This window comes from Chrysemys picta, chromosome 10 (genome assembly GCF_011386835.1).
Source record: "Chrysemys picta bellii isolate R12L10 chromosome 10, ASM1138683v2, whole genome shotgun sequence".
Taxonomy (NCBI): Eukaryota; Metazoa; Chordata; order Testudines; family Emydidae; genus Chrysemys; species Chrysemys picta.
The window spans coordinates 53,722,099-53,742,174 of NC_088800.1; the positions used below are offsets into that span (position 1 = coordinate 53,722,099).

The window sequence follows — 20,076 nt, forward strand, 5'->3', positions numbered from 1 at the left end:
CACCTTCTCCACACCTCTCATGATTTTGTAGACGTCTACCATATCCCCCCTTAGTTGTCTCTTTTCCAAGATGAAAAGTCCCAGTCTTATTAATCTCTCCTCGTATGGAAGCTGTTCCATACCCTTAATCATTTTTATTGCCGTTCTCTGCCCCTTTTCCAATTCTACTGTATCTTTTTTGAAATGGGGTGACCAGAACTGTGCACAGTATTCAAGGTGTGGGCATATCATGGATTTATATAGTGGCATTATGATATTTTCTGTTTTATTATCTCTCCCTTTCCTAATGGTCTCTGTTCTGTTCTCTTTGTTGACTGCCACTGCACACTGAGCGGATGAACATGCGGAGACACATGGTGCAATGCTGTGTTGAGGGCACATCTTACAACACGGCTTAGATCATGTGAATGTTTAGATGTTTAAATGACCACTGCAGTGACACCCCAAAATATTTTATGAATGCCAGCCAGTACCTCATCTTTTGAATCTGACAATCCTTCCCGCTCAGGACGCTGCCCAACAGCTCCATCACATTGTCCTTAAACTTGTTATTGTCCAGCCTGGCCAACAAAGCAAAAGAAGAAGAGATGGCTGAGAACAAAGCATTTTGATAACACGAGGAGGAGGAGAAAACGTCCATTTTGAGCTGCTGAGAGTGAGAGCTCTCAGAAAAAATGAAGAGATCCTGATCTGTGTAGCTTCCATGCTCAAGAGTTCACAGAGCGACCCCCATCAGAGGTAGTGTGTTCCTTGAGATGCTGACTTTCACAGTGAACCTGACCTCACCTACTATCCCCCAGCAAGGAGCCGAGAGCCCATATGCTGCTGATCCTCACGACTAGAGAATATTCCATATGCACAGCACCGGAAGAGTCTGTTCTCTCTAGGATAACTCAGTCACACTTACCAGCATCCCAGGATAACTCTAGGAGGCCCTACTCTTCCAAAGAGAATGTCCTTTAAAAACTTGGAAGTGCTTCACTTATGCAAAAATCACATTTAAGTCCTTTGGGTTCCTCCAATGAAAGATAGGGCAGGAGTGTAAAGCCTATTCCAGGATAGAGATACAGGACTCTGCACTGCCCCAGGGCCTCTCTTTATAAGTCTTGTAAGATGGCACTAGGTTGTAGCTGCCACAGGTCATGTCATGACCATTAAACACATACTTTAGGCATGCACAACACTAAAATGCACTGTGTTTAAGCCAGTGCCGGTCCTTGTCATCTGATCGTACCTTGTCCACTTGTCGCTAAGTCTGATATTACCGATAGATGACTTTTGGGGATGACTATCCAATGGGCAGAGGTGAAAGTAAGCCGGACCGGTCCGGTGTACCAGCAAGAGCCAGTACGCCGTGCCGGACCGCACCGGCTTACGCACAGGGATTTAAAGGGCTCGGGGCTCCACACCACTGTGGGGAGCCCCAAGCTTTTTAAATCCCCACCGCAGCTCCAGCAGCCGGGCTGGGCCTGGGATTTAAAGGGCTCAGAGCTCCGCACCACTGCGGGGAGCCCCGAGCTCTTTAAATCCCCCCGCAGCTCCGGCGGCTGGGCTGGGGCTGGGATTTAAAGGGCCCAGAGTTCCTGCCGCTGCAGAGAGCCTCGGGCCCTTTAATTTGCCCCGGGGGCTCCCAGCCACCTCTGCAGCTGGGAGCCCTGGGTTGATTTAAAAGCCCTGGAGTTCCCAGCCACAGCCGGTGCCCCAGGGCCTTTAAATCTTGAGAGGCCCCCCCTCTTCTGGATGAGGCCACGCCCCCCTCATGACTCCAGCAGTACCAGTAAGTCCTGTAAGTTACTTTCACCCCTGCCAATGGGGGTACTAAACCAGCCTCAAATGGTATAACGATCCAATAGACCCCTGGATTGCTCAGGGGACTGTGAGTGAAACATAAAATCTTCTACCTGTGAGTTGCTGATTCTCATTCATCCAGGCCAGCAATAACTAAAGGTCTTTTAAGGGCTGTCCATTGGCCAATGTGAAATGAGTTGGGGATCTGAGTCCAAGTCCTAGTGGAGAAGTGCCCATATCATCCCTCACCCAATTAAATTGACACCTATTATGGTAACCTCAGCAGAGAGGCCAAGTACTATAAAGTGAAGGCAACTGAATTAGCCTCTGCTCCTCAGAGGTGAAGGTACAATGTGAAAGTAGTTCAAGTAAAACCACTTGCCTCCTATTAGTCTTGTTATCTCTACCAGCCTACAAAGCAAAAACCCCAGTTCCAGACTCTGTGGTTTCCTAAGTGGCCCCCATAATGCAATACTAGCAGCATCTCAGGATAGCTCATCAGCCATTGATATACATAGGTAATAACAAACACAGTATGATGTTTGGCATATTAGCACTGCCACTTCCACTTCTCCAGCTTCTTTCACCCAAAGAACACATGGCATTTTGAATATATTAGATAGGGTTACCATATTTAGTGCCTCCAAAAGGAGGACACTTTAAAGGGGCCCCAGCCCCGCCCCCAGCCCCGCCCCAACCCCGCCCCCTCCCCAAAGTCTCCGCCCCCTCCCCTGCTTCCCGCGAACATTTGAGTCGCGGGAAGCCTGAAGCAGGTAAGGGGGTGTGTGTGTGTGAGGGGGTGGGGGGGGAGGAGGCGCGGCCCACCCCCGGCACCGCAGGTCCCCAGCCCGTCCCCCGAGCCCCCGGCCCGGCCCGGCACCGCCGGCCGAGCTCCCGGCCCGGCACCCGGCCCCCCCGAGCACCGCCGGCACCCGGCCCGGCACCCGGCACACGAGCCGCCGGCCGAGCCCCCCGGCCCCGCCCGGCACCGGCCCCCCCCGAGCACCGCCGGCACCCGGCCCGGCACCCGAGCCGCCGGCCGAGCCCCCCGGCCCGGTCCGGCACCGGGCCCCCCCAGCACCGCCGGCCGAGCCCCCGGCCCGGCACCCGGCACCCGAGCCGCCGGCTGAGCCGCCCGGCCCCGGCCCCCCCCCCCCGGCACCGCAGGCCGAGCCGCCCGGCCCCGGGCCCCCCCCCGAGCACCGCCGGCCGAGCCGCCCGGCCCCGGGCCCCCCCCCGAGCACCGCCGGCCGAGCCGCCCGGCCCCGGCCCCCCCACGAGCACCGCCGGCCGAGCCGCCCGGCCCCGGGCCCCCCCCCGAGCACCGCCGGCCGAGCCGCCCGGCCCCGGGCCCCCCCCCGAGCACCGCCGGCCGAGCCGCCCGGCCCCGGGCCCCCCCCCGAGCACCGCCGGCCGAGCCCCCGGCCCGGCACCCGGCACCCGAGCCGCCGGCCGAGCCGCCCGGCCCCGGGCCCCCCCCCCGAGCACCGCCGGCCGAGCCCCCGGCCCGGCACCCGAGCCGCCGGCCGAGCCGCCCGGCCCCGGGCCCCCCCGAGCACCGCCGGCCGAGCCCCCGGCCCGGCACCGCCAGCCAGGCCCCCGAGCCCCCGGCCAGATGTCCGATTTTCCCGGACATGTCCGGCTTTTTGGGATTTCCCCCCGGACGGGGATTTGGAGTCCAAAAAGCCGGACATGTCCGGGAAAAGCCGGACGTATGGTAACCCTATATTAGACTAATAGACTTTAAGGTCAGAAGGGACCATCATGATTATCTAGTCTGACCTTCTGCACATCGTAGGCCACAGAACCTCACCCACTCCTGCAATAGATCCTGGATTAACCAAGCCTCACATCACCCCTGCGAAGTAGGTATTATCCTCTCCCTTTACAAGTGGAGAAATTGAAGCACAGAGCTGGACTGACTTGCCCAAGGTCATACAGCAGGTCAGTGGCAGAGCCAAAAATAGAATAATAGAAGCATAGGACTGGAAGGGAACTCAAGAGGTTTTCTACTCTAGTCCCCTGCACTAGAAGACCCCAAGAGTCTGGACTTTCAGCCCCCTGCTCTGAACATGACACATATTTCTCAGTAACACATGACCATACTATCTTGGGTGACCAGATGTCCCGATTTTATTTGGGGCTTTTTCTTATATAGTCACCTGTTACCCCCACTCCCTGTCCTGATTTTTCACACTTGCTATCTAGTCATCCTAATACCATCCTCAGAGTATATTTCTGTTTGCAGGACAATAGTCCTGAATAAAATAATTGCCACATATCCTTTAAACAGCTGCTACTTTCTACCGCATGTCACAGAAACATGGAAATAGTCCCGGTCCCTACACAAAACCCTGATCTGACTTACCGGAGATTACTGCAGAAGAGGAGCTGGGAAAGCAGACTTTTGCAGATATTGTAGGTGAGGCAGTTGGAGAGGTTTGTCTCCTCCATGCACACCTCAGAGACCTGCAGGAGATAAGCCAGGGCAGAGCAATTCACTGGCGTTAACATCCCAGCTAAGCTCTCGTTTTTCATAGCTTCCTCCACAGTCTTGGCCAGCTCCATGTGCTGCACTTCATACAAGCACTGCATGACGTTCACAGTCCTGGAGGAGATGACATAGTCAGTGTTCAGGCAGCTCTGGAGAAAGCTGATCACGTGGCTTCGGAAGCTGTTATGCTCATCCTTTATCAAGAGCCAACCGGACAGCAATTTGTTCACCTGTGGGGAGAGAAGTCCAGAGAGAAAGCGCACAAAGATATCCAGCTGCCCGTCCTCTGACTGCAGTGATCTCTGGACAGCGTTCTTAAAGTGATTAAGGAAACCAAACTTAGGCCAGGACATCCCGCTCTCAGTGAAGAGATCAAATATTGCTCGCTTTGCTGAAGCATAGTAATAAGTGGCTGCCAAAAACTCCTGGAGGGTTAAATGGGAGAAATAGTAGACAGTGGAAAACTGCATCTCTTCCTTGAGTAACATCCTACTGCACAAGCTGCCTTGTAGTGATGAGAGGTCTATGCCATAGGCTTTCATGTCTTGTTCGTAAAATACGTACTTTTTCTTGAGTAGACCATAAAATGCCAGCCGACCCAGGTTACCAATAATTTTTTTGCTGTTGTTTATAGCTTGTTCTATCCTGGGAGTCTCCTTCTGTTTTTCCTGCCAGTCACTACTCAGTGCCATTTTAAAGTAATAGGAGTAGATTTCTGATAAAGTCTTAGGAACAGTTGTCATTTCTTGGGATTGATCAGTGCTGTTCTTTAGGAAATAGCCCATTGAGGAGCCAGATATCCAGCAAAAGGCAGGAACCGTACACATTGTGTACAAAGATCTATTAGCCTTGATCTGACCCAAGACTTGACTGGATAAGTCTTTGTTCTCAAGGAACATCTGATCCAAGAAGTCCTTGATCTCCACAGCTCCAAAACCTCGTATTTCTGTCATCCGGTCAACTAGGCCACCTGGGATTTGGCTGGCTGCTGTGGGCCGTGAAGTGACCCAAATGGAAGCTTCCTGGAACAGGTTGCCACGGATAATATTGGTGATCAGACTATCCACTTGAATTTCCTTTTTGGGGTCCGTGCAAACGACTGTGTTGGAAAAATCTAAAGGAGTCTTAAACTCATCCAAGCCATCCAGAATCAGTAAAATCCGGGCAGTGCCATTGGAGATAAAGCTGGGTTCAGTAATATGAGGGAATGCTGACCGGATGAGCCTCTCAGCAGAGAGTTTCTCATAAGTGTTCAGTTCCCGGAAGGTGAGAGGCAGCACGAATATGATGTCCTTATTGACCTCCCCTTTGGCCCACATGCAAACAAACAGTTTCACCAAAGTGCTTTTGCCAATCCCAGCCACGCCCACGGTCACAGAGATACGAGGAGGAATGCTGACTTTAGACAGAGGTAGGAAGAGCTTCTCCAGGGGGATTTTCTTGGCAACATTTCTCATGCCTTTGGTGGCCTCAATCTGCATGACGTCATGCTCTTTCTGCTGAATATCTGTCAAGCCTTCCACCAGCAGAAGATTAGTGAGCCTCTCCAGCTGCCCAAGTTCCACACCAGTTCCATAGCGGTTCTGGAGACTTTCCAAATGCTTTTGCACCATAGGGTCTGTGTAGAGAAAAGCAAAATAGGTCAAGAGGGAGACAGACAATGACCACAAGCATAAGCAATAGGCACAGCCTGACTTTTTCTCATTATTGCAAGGAAGAGAAGCCAGCCGGAGCTTCTGGAGGTCAGGAAAACAGGTTTGAAAACTTGCAACCAAGGGGGAGGGTTGCACTGGCTGTGGATGTGATTGTAATGGGGAGCAAGGTTCTCATTACTCAGACACATCCACCAGCTGACCAGAAGGATGGGGCTGGAACTGCTTTAGCTGCTGGTTATCTCTGCTTTGTTGAGTAATGTGTAAACTGAACGTCAGGGCAGGAGATTGCACCTCTCACTGAAGTTAGAGATGGAGTCATCTACTCCAGCCCCCAAGCAAATGCCCAACTGTCCCTACTGTATGTGCTGTAGGACTTTGTTCAGTTTAGTTTAAAATGTTTCATAATGAAGTTTAAAAAGCCTGAAGTGGCAAATCTTTGACAACAATGGTCACAAATTCTCCCAGCTGTGATCCCATCAATCTAGTTCCCAGTGGAAGAAGTAGCACTTGTCTTAAATTGCCTTGATAGAAAACACTGGTTCAAATAAAATGGAACCATTGATTTCTGGGGGAGAGCTTCTCTCGCAGTCTGAGATTTGAACTGGTGCTGAACCTCAGGCCTCATACAAAGCTTTCCTGATATCCATTAGCGACCCTTTTGTTTTCATGGCAATGGTTCCCCTAGCCACGCTAACACCTCGCTGTGCCTGCCAGTTAAGTCAATCACAGTTTCACAACAAACCAAAGTGAGTTATGGGCAGAGTTCAGCACAAGTTCAACTCCAAATCTTGGAGTGCAAGTTCCCCACTCAGAGTGTCCGTCACAGAAATAAGCAGCTCTGTGGCTTCCAAAGGAACGTGGTTTTTGCATCAGTGCAATTCCACTGGCAGGTCAGTCAGAGGGTGGTGTACGCTGGAACACCTTACACTGTCTCCCACTCCCTTAGATGGAGTATTACGGAGTCTAAGAAAGCAAGGGTACATTGAAGTAGAGGGTAATTAACTTACATCTTCATACACCCTTTCCTCTTAGCTGCTTTTCTTGCTAGACTCTCTTGGCCAAATTCAGAGCTGATGGGTAAGGAGGAGATGCAAACAACATGGTAGTGAATGGGTCGGTCAGTCAATTGAAGGCCTTGTGTACACAGGAAAGTTTTACCAGTTATACCAATATTGTTACCCAGGTGGACAGTCTTATTCCAGAATAAGAGTGGCTTTTTTAGATTTAATTTCAACTCCTTCCCAAGCGAGAAAAGTGAAACCGACAAAGGCCATTCTTTTACTGCAGTAGGAGCATTCACATTTGGTTCGATACTGGTATAATGATAACAGTTTAAATTCACTTCTTAGATTATACTGAAAAAAATCTTTTCTGTGTAGACAAGGCCTAAGGGCGTCTATCTAGTCTATACAACAAGGAGTCCTTGTGGCACCTTAGAGACTAACAAATTTATTTGGGCATAAGCTTTTGTGGGCTAAAACCCACTTCATCAGATGCACGAAGTGAAAAATACAGGAGCAGATATAAATACCTGAAAGGATGGGGATTGCGTTATCAATTCATTTATCTTGTTAGACTGACCTCTCACTTGGTACGGCAACCCCCGTCCTTTCATGTATTTATACCTGCTCCTGTATTTTCCACTCCATGCATCTGATGAAGTGGGTTCTAGCCCATGAAAGCTTATGCCCAAATAAATGTGTTAGTCTCTACGGTGCCACAAGGACTCCTCGTTGTTTTTCCTGATACAGACTAACACGGCTACCACTCTGAACCCTGTCTAGTCTATGTTGATAGAATATGCATGTCAAGGGCTGGAAGAAGATATATGTTGCACCAGATAAGACTTTCCCAGACTCATTTAGACTCAGTTGTCAATGACTCCAGTTTGCCATAGCATGGCTTACAGCAGCAGCCCAATGTCTGCACTGTATGTTCCATGCTGGATTTAGCTTGTAAAACCCCTGGGATGGGGACTGTGGTACTCAGTAAATCATCATCAGAACATGGCCATTACTTTTTAAATATAGCACAAGACTTCTTGTTTGGAGGCTGCGTGATGCTGACACACAGAAACAAAACAGAACAAGACTTTAACTCGTGATCCCTTCACCATCATGTTATTGAGTGCTTTTCTGTGCAATTATCATCCAGACCGTAGAGCCCTGATTGAATTATTCAAACTTTCTCACTTGAAGCAGCGTTTCAACGTCTAGGTGGCAAACTATTAAGCAACCTGATTTACACTGAACTGCTGCTGAGGGAGAGAAATGAGAAGACAGACAAATTGGGTGTGTGGGCTAGGAGGCTTTGATCAGCTCCCACAGGAGAGACAGAGCTAGGTGCCTGCTCCTGGGGGTGCAGCTCCACATGCACAAAAACTCAGTCCTCAGTCCCCATACTATGCTGGGGAGGGCTTTTGGAAGCCCCTTTGCTCTGTCCAGGAACTGTCACTGCCAGATCCCTGAGCACTAGATTGTTGTGGTTAGCCGCAGCCCTATATTGAGGGAAGTGCACCCTTTCATTGTACAGTATTTGTAACATAATATGACTCAAGACATTTTCTAAGGGTCTGGCCATCCACACTGAGCCCCAGCCCTGTCTTGGGGCCAGTGTGGAGCTGCACCACCTCAGGTGGGACTCCTACACCAGACATAATCCCTCCTGCAGCTCCCAGGCACACAGGTAGAACAGGCCTGAAGGGGCTGCAGCATGCTCATCCAGTGCATCTAGACAGCCCTGCTGCCTGGGACAGGGTCCAGGTCCTGACATGGCCTCCTCCTCATCCCCAACTCCACCCATGGGCCATAGCACACCTGGGGGCAGTTGTAGGGGCTGCGCTCTGCCACCATGCTAGGGGTGCAGAGACACTCCCTGCAGCCTCCCCAGTCCCACAGACCCATAACACACATAGAACAGACAGATCAAGCAGACCGCAGCCTGGCAGCCTGGCCTCCCGTGGTGAGGAATTACCAAGCTGGGGCATGTACACTCCAGTCTCTCCCCCTGCTCCCCAGAAACAAGCATTTCAGCAACAACATTTCACCCACGTTCTTTTTCCTTATTCTATCTTCTAACCCGCTCCTGGCCAGACAAAATGACCCCTCTCCCTCAGAGCCAGTTAAAGAATGGGTTTTTAACTGCCACAGCTGCCAGCCCCACTTGGGACCCGAGTCGAGCTGACTGACCGAGCTCTCTCTGTCTCCTATATCACTATCAGCAATGGCTGCTGCTTCTCTTGATGCTGCTTGAGGCAGCAGAGGGTAACAACTTGTTCTGTGTAGCCACGTTGGCTCTAAGATGCTAAAACTTGTTTTTACAGTAAAACGGGCAGCTAAGATGTACCTTCCTGTAGCCCCGTCCATCTCAGAGGATCCAAACATGCTTTACAAACTTAACAAGCAAAACTACTGAGATCACCTTGCCACCCACTGAAATGCAGCTACCTCTTGAGTACAACACAGCCATAATTCATGTATGAACTGGAAAAGGGGGTAAACAGTGAGGTGGCAAAATTTGTAGATGACCCAAAACTACTCAAGAGAGTTAAGTCCCAAGCTGACTGTGAAGAGTTACAAAGGGATCTCACAAAACTGGATGACTGGGCAACTAAATGGCAGATGAAATTCAATGTTGATAAATGCAAAGTAATGCACATTGGAAAACTTAATCCCAACTAGACATACAGAATGATGGGGTCTAAGTTAGCTGTTACCACTCAAGAAAGAGATCTGGGAGTCACTGTGGATAGTTTTCTGAAAACATCCACTCGATGTGCAGCAGCAGTCAAAAAAGCGAACAAAATGTTGGGAACCATTAGGGAAGGGATAGATAATCAGACAGAAAATATCATGTTGCCTCTATATAAATCCATGGTACGCCCACATCTTGAATACTGTGTGCAGATCTGGTTGCCCCATCTCAAAAAAGATCTACTGGAATTGGAAAAGGTACAAAATGGGCAGGGGTGGTGTCCCTCGCCTCTGTTTGGCAGAAGCTGGGAATGGGCAAGAGGGATGGATCACTTGATGATTACCTGTTCTGTTCATTCTCTCTGGGGCACCTGGCATTGACCACTGTCAGAAGACAGGATGCTGAGGTAGATGGACCATTGGTCTGATCCAGTATGGCCGTTCTTATGTTCTAAACCACCGCCAAAGAGCACACAGCAGCACAACTTAGCAGTGATGGCTGGAAGTGAAGAAGATTCAGCTGCAAATGCCATGGTGGGCAGAGTGTAGTAGAATTGCACAGGTTAGAATCTGCTGCCAGGACTCCAGGACATGCAGGAAGCAGATATACTACATAAGGTGCCATCTCGTACAGCTGTAACTCTCTCAGTGACTGTCTCCAACGTGCGCCTCGTCACCACGGAACACTAAGCCCCCATAAATAATCTTCCACTGACATTGTGGCGATGGCAGTGCCACTATCAGAAGAAAGCAGCTGCAGGCAACGGATAAGCAGGTCTGGTCCTAATCAACAATGATCCTCTTTTCATGCAAACGTCCCTAGCAACTGACAAGGGTGAGAAATACAGAAAATGAGGTCATTCCTCAGGGCAGGTCAGACAAAGGAGGGGTTTCTCCTTGCAGCGGGGCCCACATTTTGGGTCCTGATTCTGCAGGTTGTTCCACCTTCTCCTCAACACACTGTAGCCCCGTCTTAGCTCGGCCGTGCCAGAGGTTGGGAGGGTGGATCAGAGAGCAGTGGCTCATAAGGGAATGTGCCTAGAGTTGGTGTGTGTGTTTTTCTCAGGAAGTTCAAGTTACCTGCTCACAGGTCTGAGTCAGGACAAAGCAGCTGGTACCCCAAACCAGGAGCAATGTATGAAACATTCCATTTGCGAGTGTTGGAGGCTGAAGGGGTGATCACTAGCAGCCAGCATGGATTTACCACAAACAAATCCTGCCATACCAGCCCAATTTCCTCCTTTGACGCTGTAACTGGTTTAGTGGATAGGGGGAATGTGGTGAACATAATATACCTGGACTTCAGCAAGGCTTCTGCCACAGTCCCACATGACGTTCTCATAAGTAAGGTGGAGAAATGCGGGCTCAACTGAACTACCATTAAGTCGATACAAAATTGGTTAAATAACAGCGAACAAAGAGTAACTATTCATGGACTGATGTCAGATTGGAGGGAGGTCTCAAGTGGGGTTCCACAGGGATCTATTCTGGTCTGGTGTTGTTTAACATCTTTATTAATGGTCTAGATGTAGGAATAGAGAGCAGACTGATCAAGTTTGCAGGTGACAGAAGGCTGGGGAGGTTGCTAACACTTTGGAGGCTAGAGCTAAAATTCAGAGGGATGTTGATAAATTGGAGAATAGAAAACAAAATGAAATTCAACAAAGACAAATGTAAGGTGCTACATTTAAGGGAGAAAAACCAAATGCACAAATACAGAATGGAGGATAACTGGCTTGGCAGCAGCACCGCTGAGAAGGATCTGGGAGTTGTGGTGGATCCAAACCTCAACATGAGTCAGCAATGCGATGCTGTTGCAAAAATAGCAAATGCCATTTTAGGTTGGATTAACAGAGGCATAGCATGCAAATCATGGGAGGTGATAGTACTGCTCTACTCTCCACTGGTTGGGTCTCAGCTGGAGTACTGTGTCCAATTTTGGTCACCAGTGTATAGAAAGGATGTGGTGAAACTGAAAAGGATCCAGAGGTGAGTGACAAAGATGATCAAAGGGATGGAACGCAAGGCAAAGGCTGAAAGAACTGGGGATGTTTAGTTTGGAAAAGAGGAGATTAAGGGGGGAACATGATAGCGGTCTTCAAATACTTGAAAGGCTGCCATAAAAAAAGATGGAAAAAAGTTGTTCTCTCTTGGCACAGAGGGCAGGACGAGAGGCAATGGGTTCAAACTACAGCACAGCAGATTTAGATTGAATCTCAGGAAAAACTTCCTACTTGTAAGAACAGTAGGACAATGGACCAGACTGCCTAGGGAGGTTGTAGAAGTTCCTTCACTGACAGTTTTCAAAAGGAGGCTGGATAGCCACCTGTCTTGGATGGGTTAGACGCAACAAATCCTGCATCTTGGCCAGGGGTTAGACTAGATGACCCTTGCGGTCCTGTCTCACCCTATGGTTCTATGATTCTATGACTTCAATATCTCAGCCAGAAGTTAGGGATCTATTACAGGAGCGGGCGGGTTAGGTTCTATGGCCTGCAACATGCAGGAGGTCAGACTAGATGATCATGATGGTCCCTTCTGACCTTCGAGTCTGAGTGTCTCAGTGGTAGTGTCCTTAGTTGGCTCTCTTAATCAACAGGGGTCTGAGCCGGAGGTCCTTTTTTGTCCTTACTCGGGCAAAGCTCCCCAGGGTACACCTGGCTCTGTGAATGCTACAGGTACACATCTGCTAGCATGCAATGCCGACGCATGTGCACACACACACACAGAGGCTTTTATGACACACATGCACACAGACTGAAGACAACGAACAGCATCTCCTACCATAGACGGTGATGTGGAGATAGAGCTGGGAGTTGGTTGTCTCTATGTAAGTCTGTAGGGACTGAGAGGCATAGCTGCCCTTTCCAGCCAGAAGATCCATGACTGCCTTCACCTGCTCCGACAGGGAGCTCACCTCCTGAACCTGGCCTGCCTCCTCAGCACTGAGGAGATCCAGCTTCCTCATGTAGCAGATGATCTCTTCCAGGAACTGCGACGAGATGGACCTCACCAGCTGCTTCCGATAGCGGTTGATCCAAACCCCTGTGAGGAAGAGGGGAGGGGTGATGAGTGTGAGGAGTCACTGACAGTATCTGGATCTTCTATGTGCTGAGGATGCATTGTTCAGGGGTGACAGGAGACGGAAGGGTGATAGGCAGGTTACTTGGAGATCACACAGCTGTGGCAAGGCACTGCTTGGACAAGGCAGTCTCTGTATAGACTCTGCACCATAATGAACAGAACATGCTGCCCAGAAATGAAATACATAAGGAGATAAAACTGAAACTGACTAGGTCTGTCCAAACAAGACACTAGGCTGAAGCCATCCGGCGCCAGTGAGAAAATCCCAAACCAAGTCCAGCACCAGCTGAGCTACTAAGTTCCTGCTCTATTATTTCTGCTTCATCCATTAGAAGAAAAATTCCAAATACAAATGCATTGGTGGCAATCAAACCTCTTTCTCAAAGGGAGAAAGGTTTAGTGGACAATCTTGAGAAATACAAATGCTTCCCAATGGGGCTGTGCAAATCAGTTTCAGCCAATGTGAGCTTTCACCAAAAACTCACGTCAAACTCAAACTATTTCTGGGCATTTCTGCTTAGCCTGGATTGGGCCAAAAGCCAAAATACTGGTGCTTAATTTGTGCCACGGCTGAGCCCTGGCACCTCTAGACTTGGCAGTTCATAGCCCCGGCACCTCTGGGCTTGGTAGTTCATAGCCCCGGCACCTCTGGGCTTGCTGTATCAGTTATGAAAGTAAAAAAATTGCTTGAGCCCTGGCACCTCTTTCATTACAAAGTAAGCAACGCAAAATACCATAAGAAAGATCATTCTGGGAAGATTTCATCCCTAGTGAAAAAGTGAAGCACCAGAAATCTTACTAGAAAGTCTTATCTTCCTGGGATTTCCACCTCCATTTAAAAACTCTGATCAATTTGAGATATGCCTCCCAGTCTGAATGACACCTCCATAAATATAAAGGTTGTCCTTCATTGCTTTACAATTCCCATGGCTGTTGTAAAGACAAGGAGGGTGAGGCAATATCTTTTATTGGACTGACTTCTGTTGGTGAGAGAGACCAACAGAGCTCTTCTTCACGTCTGGGAAAGGTACGACATTTCAAACACGGCTGTTGTCACATTTCTGATTGGTTAAGCTGGACAGTCACATGAATTCACCTCTCTGGCCACGTTCTGAACATCTCCTTCTTATTTAAACTGGACTTGGTGTTAGGGAACATGGGGCTTGTTTGGATATTTGGTTACATTAGGAGAGGAAATGACACCTAAGCTAAGTCCCTTAGGAACCAGCCTATTAGAAAGGGGCTCTGCAGGTGCCAGCTTCAACATCAGAAGACTTTATAGCAACATACTTGTGTCCTTTTGTGGTCATTAATCCCCACCCCTCATCCTATGCACTGCATGATACTGTATAGGCCAGCTATACTGAATGGAACAAAGGCTGTGAGAGAATGTATCCCATATATCCCAGCACAATACTGGTAACTCTGGTCCAGCCTTTGAGGGGTTAAAAATTGTGTGGCTCACTTTTCAAAAGACAAACTAGGAAGGATTTGTCTGCACTTAAAACACTACAGTGGCACAGCCGTGCTTCAGTGTAGACACTACTTACACCGATGGGAAGGGCTCTCCAGTCACTGTAGTTAATCCACCTCCCTGAGAGGAGGTAGCTAGGTCAACAGAGGAATTCTGCCATCAGCCTAGCGCTGTCTACACGGGACTTAGGTCGGCTTAACACCACCACTCAGAGGTGTTGATTTTTCACATCCTGACCGACGTAGTTAAACAAACCTAATTTTCTAGTGTAGACCAGGCTGGAGACCCTTCCCCTTGCAGCCTCATCTTTTCCAAACAGATCTTCATTGAAAATGGCCCCTTCACACCAAGGAAATCTTGTCAGAGAAAGCTCCCCATCTTTTCCCAGGAGTCAGAAAGCAAGGTTACCTTTTGGCTCACAACAGCAACCCCTGGCAGCTGCCACCAGTGACAACCCAAAGACGAACTTCTGCTGAGAGACAGCCCCAATCGTTATGCACACTCGCCTTTCACGCCCCTGCTCACCTTCCATCAGGGGGTCCCAGTGGCATTAGAAGCCTTCTTTCCGACTGCAGCGTGACGACTGGCAGACAGACCCCACTGCCTTCCCATTGACTCTGCCCGTTGTCCTCTCAGGCCGGGGCCCCAGTGAGGGCACACCATTCACGGCTCACTCTGCGACAGTTAGCCTTTTTCCATGTTTCTGAGGGAGGGAGAAGAAAAGCATCAGTAGCAGGGTGGGAGCCAGCACCACTTAAAACCTGACCCACAGGTGCATTTCCTTGCAGCCTGTTGGGAAAACATGAGGGGAGGAACCTTTATCGACAGGAAAGGTTACCCTGCCATGGTGACATGAGCTACTTCCAGCTGAGACAAGCTTTTGCAGGTACCAGGAGAATGTCCTGCACTACAGCCAGTGAGGCTGCTGACTGAAAGTGTGGTACTCTACTGAAAGCTTATAATGGAAGCCCTTCCCAGAGCGACTGCCAGAGACTGAGCAGGCTGCAAGCCACTGAAATTCTCATTCACAGTCATGCCACAGCTCGGGACCCCAGTTCAAGACCCATGCCAGGATGCTGCTGCCCAGATCCATGATGCTATCACCTGATCCTCACGATACTAAGAGCTAAATATCAATCTGTCCATGCGCCACTAGGATCAATGCTCCCTGTGTTACGGAGCTGGCATCCTGAGACCTTATGCCAGGATGCTAGTACATCATGGTCTGAATGCACAGACTGCCTATGTCAGCTTTCAGTGCCTATGCCATAGCACCAGTGCCAAGACTACTGTGCCAATGCCTTTCTTGGCTAGACCAGTGATGCCAGTTCTCAATGCCACCCGCAGAGTGCCCCCCAAGTGTCTGAGTGAAAATCTAAGCCTAGCCCCCTAGGGACTGCTGGGTGGGGATTTGACTCTGGTTTGGAAAGGAAGATGCAAAGCCAAAAAAACCAAAACACACAGCTGCAAGGGGCCTCGTTCAGTTTTGGGCAGGTCTAATCAGAGCTCAGAACCTCTGCCCAGCTTTGTTAATTAGCAGCGATTTCAGAGCGCTGTACTCGCTCTGTTTTCAACTCCACAAATTAATCATGCTCCAAGTAGGCTAACGAGCACCCACCTACTCCTTCTCATTTCGGTGCTACAGTATCGCTGCCTAATTGCTTTGCTTTGTGAAAATGGCCACTGAATTCAGTAACTTCCTGTGCCACGAGCAGTGGGAGGGAAGGATCGCTTAGAAGAGGAAAACGTCTGGTTTGAGAAGCCATAGAAAACCAGGCCCCTTTTGATCCATGCGGAGGGGGTCTCTGCACATGCATCTCCCCACCCCCAGGTGGAAACTGGCACGCGGGGGGAGGGGTCAGCTGCCTTCAGAGCTATATTCGCCTGTCTGCTGGGCTTGCATGCAGGCAGGCTGGGAGCTGGAGGTGTTCACCAGAGACTGAGTTTCATTTGCACACATCCTCCTCCCTAGGGCGGGATCCCCACTTCCAGGGGGCTCCTGGAGACAGGCAGACCCAACGGAGCCCTTCGCAGAGCAGTTCCAATGGCACAGCCTTGCCAAGGAGCAGGCCTAAATCTTCCTCTCTTCTGGTGGGGGGCAAACCCAACCCTTCCCACAGAGGCGTGCAAAAGAAACTCTCTGAAGGGAAGTTGAGGAGGGTCATGCTCCCATGTGGCTAAGATCTGGCCCTTTGTGAGGCTGCCGTTCTAGTTCTCATCGCTACTAGTTCTCATGCCAGGAGCTGAGAGACAGGGCTGTTCCACCAGGAACAGCAGAGGGTTAGGCCTCCCAAACTAGTGCCCACTTTATCCTACCCCCCAGGAGCTGTGCAGATGTTGGGAAATCTGCAGAGGGCAGGGACATCCACCCAAAAGCCTTGTCCCTGTACAATGGCTCCCAGTCCGGCTTTGTCCCCTGGGGCCTTCATCAGCATTCTGGAAGGGTCTCTCCTGTGGGCTTTGGCCCCAGACCATCTCTAGAGGGTCACAGGCACAGCAAATTCCCTTGAGGTTGGCGAGAGGACAATGCCTCCTCCAGACACCCCTGAGCACAAACCATCCTGCGCCCCAGAGAGCCACCGCAAAGGGGCTTCCATTGAGTCAGGAGAAGGGGAGAGAGGTTCTTCTGGAGGTGCTGCCTTGGGGTTGGGATTAACTGGATCCCCGTTCCCTCTTGTGATAGACCCAGACCAGTTGGGAACAGCAGAGTAGCAGAAGGGAGATATACTGGCCACTGGATAAGTAGTTTTCTGTTCCCTGAGTGACCAGAGCAGGGGCTGCTCCAGGCTAATAGACCACCTCACTCCAATTAACCTGCTAAGAGTCAGGTGAGGCAATTAAGCACCTGACTCTAATTAAGGCCCCTCTGATGCTATAAAAGGGCTCACTCCAGTCAAGCCAGGGGGAGCTAGGGAGCCAGAGGAGAGGAAGTGTGTGTGTGGGAGGAACTGGGAGCAAGAGGTGTGCAAGAAGCTGAGAGTGAGTAGGCGTACTGCTGGAGGACTGAGAAGTACAAGTGTTATCAGACATCAGGAGGAAGGTCCGGTGGTGAGGACAAAGAAAGTGTTGGGAGGAGGCCATGGGGAAGTAGCCCAGTAGGTGTCGTGCAACTGTACCAGGAGGCACTAAACAGCTGCAGTCCACAGGGCCCTGGGCTGGAACCTGGAGTAGAGGGCGGGCCCGGGTTCCCCCCATACCTCTCAACTCCTGATCAAACACAGGAGGAACTGACCTGGACTATAGCTTCTACCAGAGGGGAAGGTCTCAGGACTGTTTCCTGACCCACAGGGTGAAGCGAGCAAATCCGCCAATAAGCCCAGGACCCACCAAGGTAGAGGAGGAACTTTGTCACACTCTGCACACAGAAGGGGAGGCTACAATATAGCACAACAACAACTTTAAATAAGAACCCTACGTAGGGAGCGTCCCCACCCCATTGCTTGGAGCATGGCACAACAGAACAAACCCAAACACAACACAGTCAAACGCCAGTGCCAGAAGGAGTGCTGCAGTGAGCACCCCGGCCTGACTTCTCAGCTCCACCCGGGTCAGGGAAGCACAGAGCTCAGTTACTCACCTGAATCGAACAAAAAACAAGTTGTAATCAGCAAGAAACGTTTCCATTTTATCAACACGCAAGGTTTCAATCAACCCCCACTGTGACAGGGTCCCACTGCGCCCATCCTTTATGTGCAGCCCCTCAGAGACCTTCCCTGCCGTTTATCTGCAGGGATTCACTTGCCTGCCTTTCACACGTGAGTGCCATCAGAGTATTTACAATATTACCCAACTTTACTCCCCCTTCTCCAAAAAGCAGTGCGGGGGGAGCCAGGACCGGCTCCAGGGTTTTGGCCGCCCCAAGCAGCCAAACAAAAACAAAAACAAAAAACAAAAAAAAAGCCATGATCGCGATCTGCGGCGGCAATTCGGCGGGAGGTCCTTCGCACCGAGCAGGAGTGAGGGACCGTCCGCCGAATTGCCGCCGAACAGCTGGACGTGCCTCCCCTCTCCAAAGTGGCCACCCCAAGCACCTGCTTGGTAAGCTGGTGCCTGGAGCTGGCCCTGGGGGGAGCGTCTTCTCTCAGAGCACTCCCTTTTGACAGGCCCTTTTAGCCTTTTCTTTTATATCTCTCTCCTGCATCCTCCCCCTCCCTCTCCCTTCCTTCCTGTGCTCTTTTATCCAGTCTCGGTGTTACTGAACTCAATAGCTACTTCCACCCCAATCTGATCCCATAATCAGAAATTCCTCTCCTTAACCAGACCCTCCCTGGGGGGACACATGGGTTAAACAGTGACCAGAGTGCTGTGTCAGTGGCTGATTCCCAGCACTCTGTCACCACCACCCCTCCTCCAGCCCCCACACAAGTCAGAATTTTGTTTCACGGGAGATTTGGAACATTTTTGGTTTTGTTCCAATTCTGAACAAAAAATGGGTTGAAATCGCAGACTTTTCCTTGAAACAGAAAATCCAGTTCCCCCAGCTCTATTCTCATCCCTTTGATCTATCCTGGATCTCTCCATTTGGGGGTTTACAGTGGTTTGAATTTGGCCTCATGCCTCGGACATGTTTTGCAGGTATGCCCATCGCCTCTTCAAGGAGTTTTATTGGTGGCCTAAGAGCTCCTTATTTTTTTCTCAGTGGCTGATGAGTTGTCTCATCTCGTATTTCTTTTTGCCCTCGAGCCATTGACTTGTGCAATTAGGATACATGATCAAATTAAGGACAGTCCAGCGAGTCAGTCATTCTCTGGCTAACCCGTCACTCCTTGCGGCTGTCCTGTTAGATCTAACCAGGCTGCGAAGTTCAACTCAATCTTTGCTTGAAGTAATCACTGGGTTTTCCTTCTTCTCTGAGTAGACGCTAACCAGGCTACAATCAGAAGCTCTTCTGCTGCATGCAATACTCTTGCCTCATCTCTCTTTATCTTCCGCTCCTGGAAAACCTAAATGGATTGAGTTCGGCCACTGATTGTCGATGACTGACTCTGATACCACAGATTATTTACCCACATGCCATGCTGTGATTTCCCAGACCTAGTGCTACTCTAAAAATGTAATATTCTCTCTGGGGAAACTATCAGCCTCACATTAGCAGAATTCAATGAATTCCACCTGGAGGGGTGGGAGTGAATAAACAACATCAGACATTTTTTCTAATTCCACTACAGCCCTGGGATATTCTGTAGGATGTTGGGATATTCTAGGGTTGCATTCCTCTAATGGCAGTAAGGTAAATTGTTCCACTGGTTAATTACTCTTGCTGTTAAAAATTTACACCTTATTTCCTGTCTGAATTTGTCTAGCTTCAACTTTCAGCCATTGGATCATATTAGACTCTTCTCTGAAAGATGGAAGAGCCCATTATTAAATATTTGTTCCCCATGTAACTGTGTATAGATTGTGATCAAGTCTCCCCGAACCTTTCCTTTATTAAGCTAACTAGATTGAGCTCCTTGAGTCTATCTCTAGAAGGCAGCTTTTCTAATCCTTTAATCTTCTTGTGGCTCTTCTCTGATTTATGAACATCCTTCTTGAATTGTAGACACCAGAACTGGACACAGGATTCCAGCAGTAGTCGCACCAGCGCCAAACACAGAGGTGAAAACCTCTCTCCTTGTACTTAAGATTCCCATTTATGCATCCCAGGATCACAGTAGCCCTTTTGACCACCGAATCTTACTGGAAGCTGATTATCCACCATGACCCCCAAATCTGTTTCAGAGTCACTGCTTCCCAGGATAGTCCCCCATCCTGTAAGTGTGGCCTGCATTCTTTGTTCCTAGATGTATACACTGATATTTAGCCATATGTTATGAACATACAGCTAAGGGTAGCATAAAATTCCTCTTTTACCTGTAAAGAGTTAAGAAGCTTAAATAACCAGCTGGC

At 49.8% G+C, this 20,076-nt stretch overlaps 1 protein-coding gene across 3 annotated transcripts in view; it reads right to left on the reverse strand.

The window, feature by feature from the left end:
* NLRC3 (NLR family CARD domain containing 3) overlaps nucleotides 1–20,076 on the reverse strand; it is a 72,732-nt gene that overhangs the window by 30,769 nt on the left and 21,887 nt on the right. Inside the window, exons 2-5 of one of the 3 annotated variants that reach the window (XM_005306163.4) lie at nucleotides 14,713–14,890; nucleotides 12,414–12,674; nucleotides 4,157–5,900; nucleotides 474–560 (exon numbers count right to left, since the gene is read on the reverse strand). In XM_005306163.4, coding sequence (XP_005306220.2) covers nucleotides 474–560; nucleotides 4,157–5,900; nucleotides 12,414–12,674; nucleotides 14,713–14,719 — 2,099 coding nt within the window. In that variant the 5' untranslated portion in view covers nucleotides 14,720–14,890. Of the gene's footprint in view, nucleotides 1–473; nucleotides 561–4,156; nucleotides 5,901–9,973; nucleotides 10,154–12,413; nucleotides 12,675–14,712; nucleotides 14,891–20,076 lie in introns of those variants that run through there. The other 2 variants (XM_065559827.1, XM_065559826.1) reach the window with 2 other exon arrangements.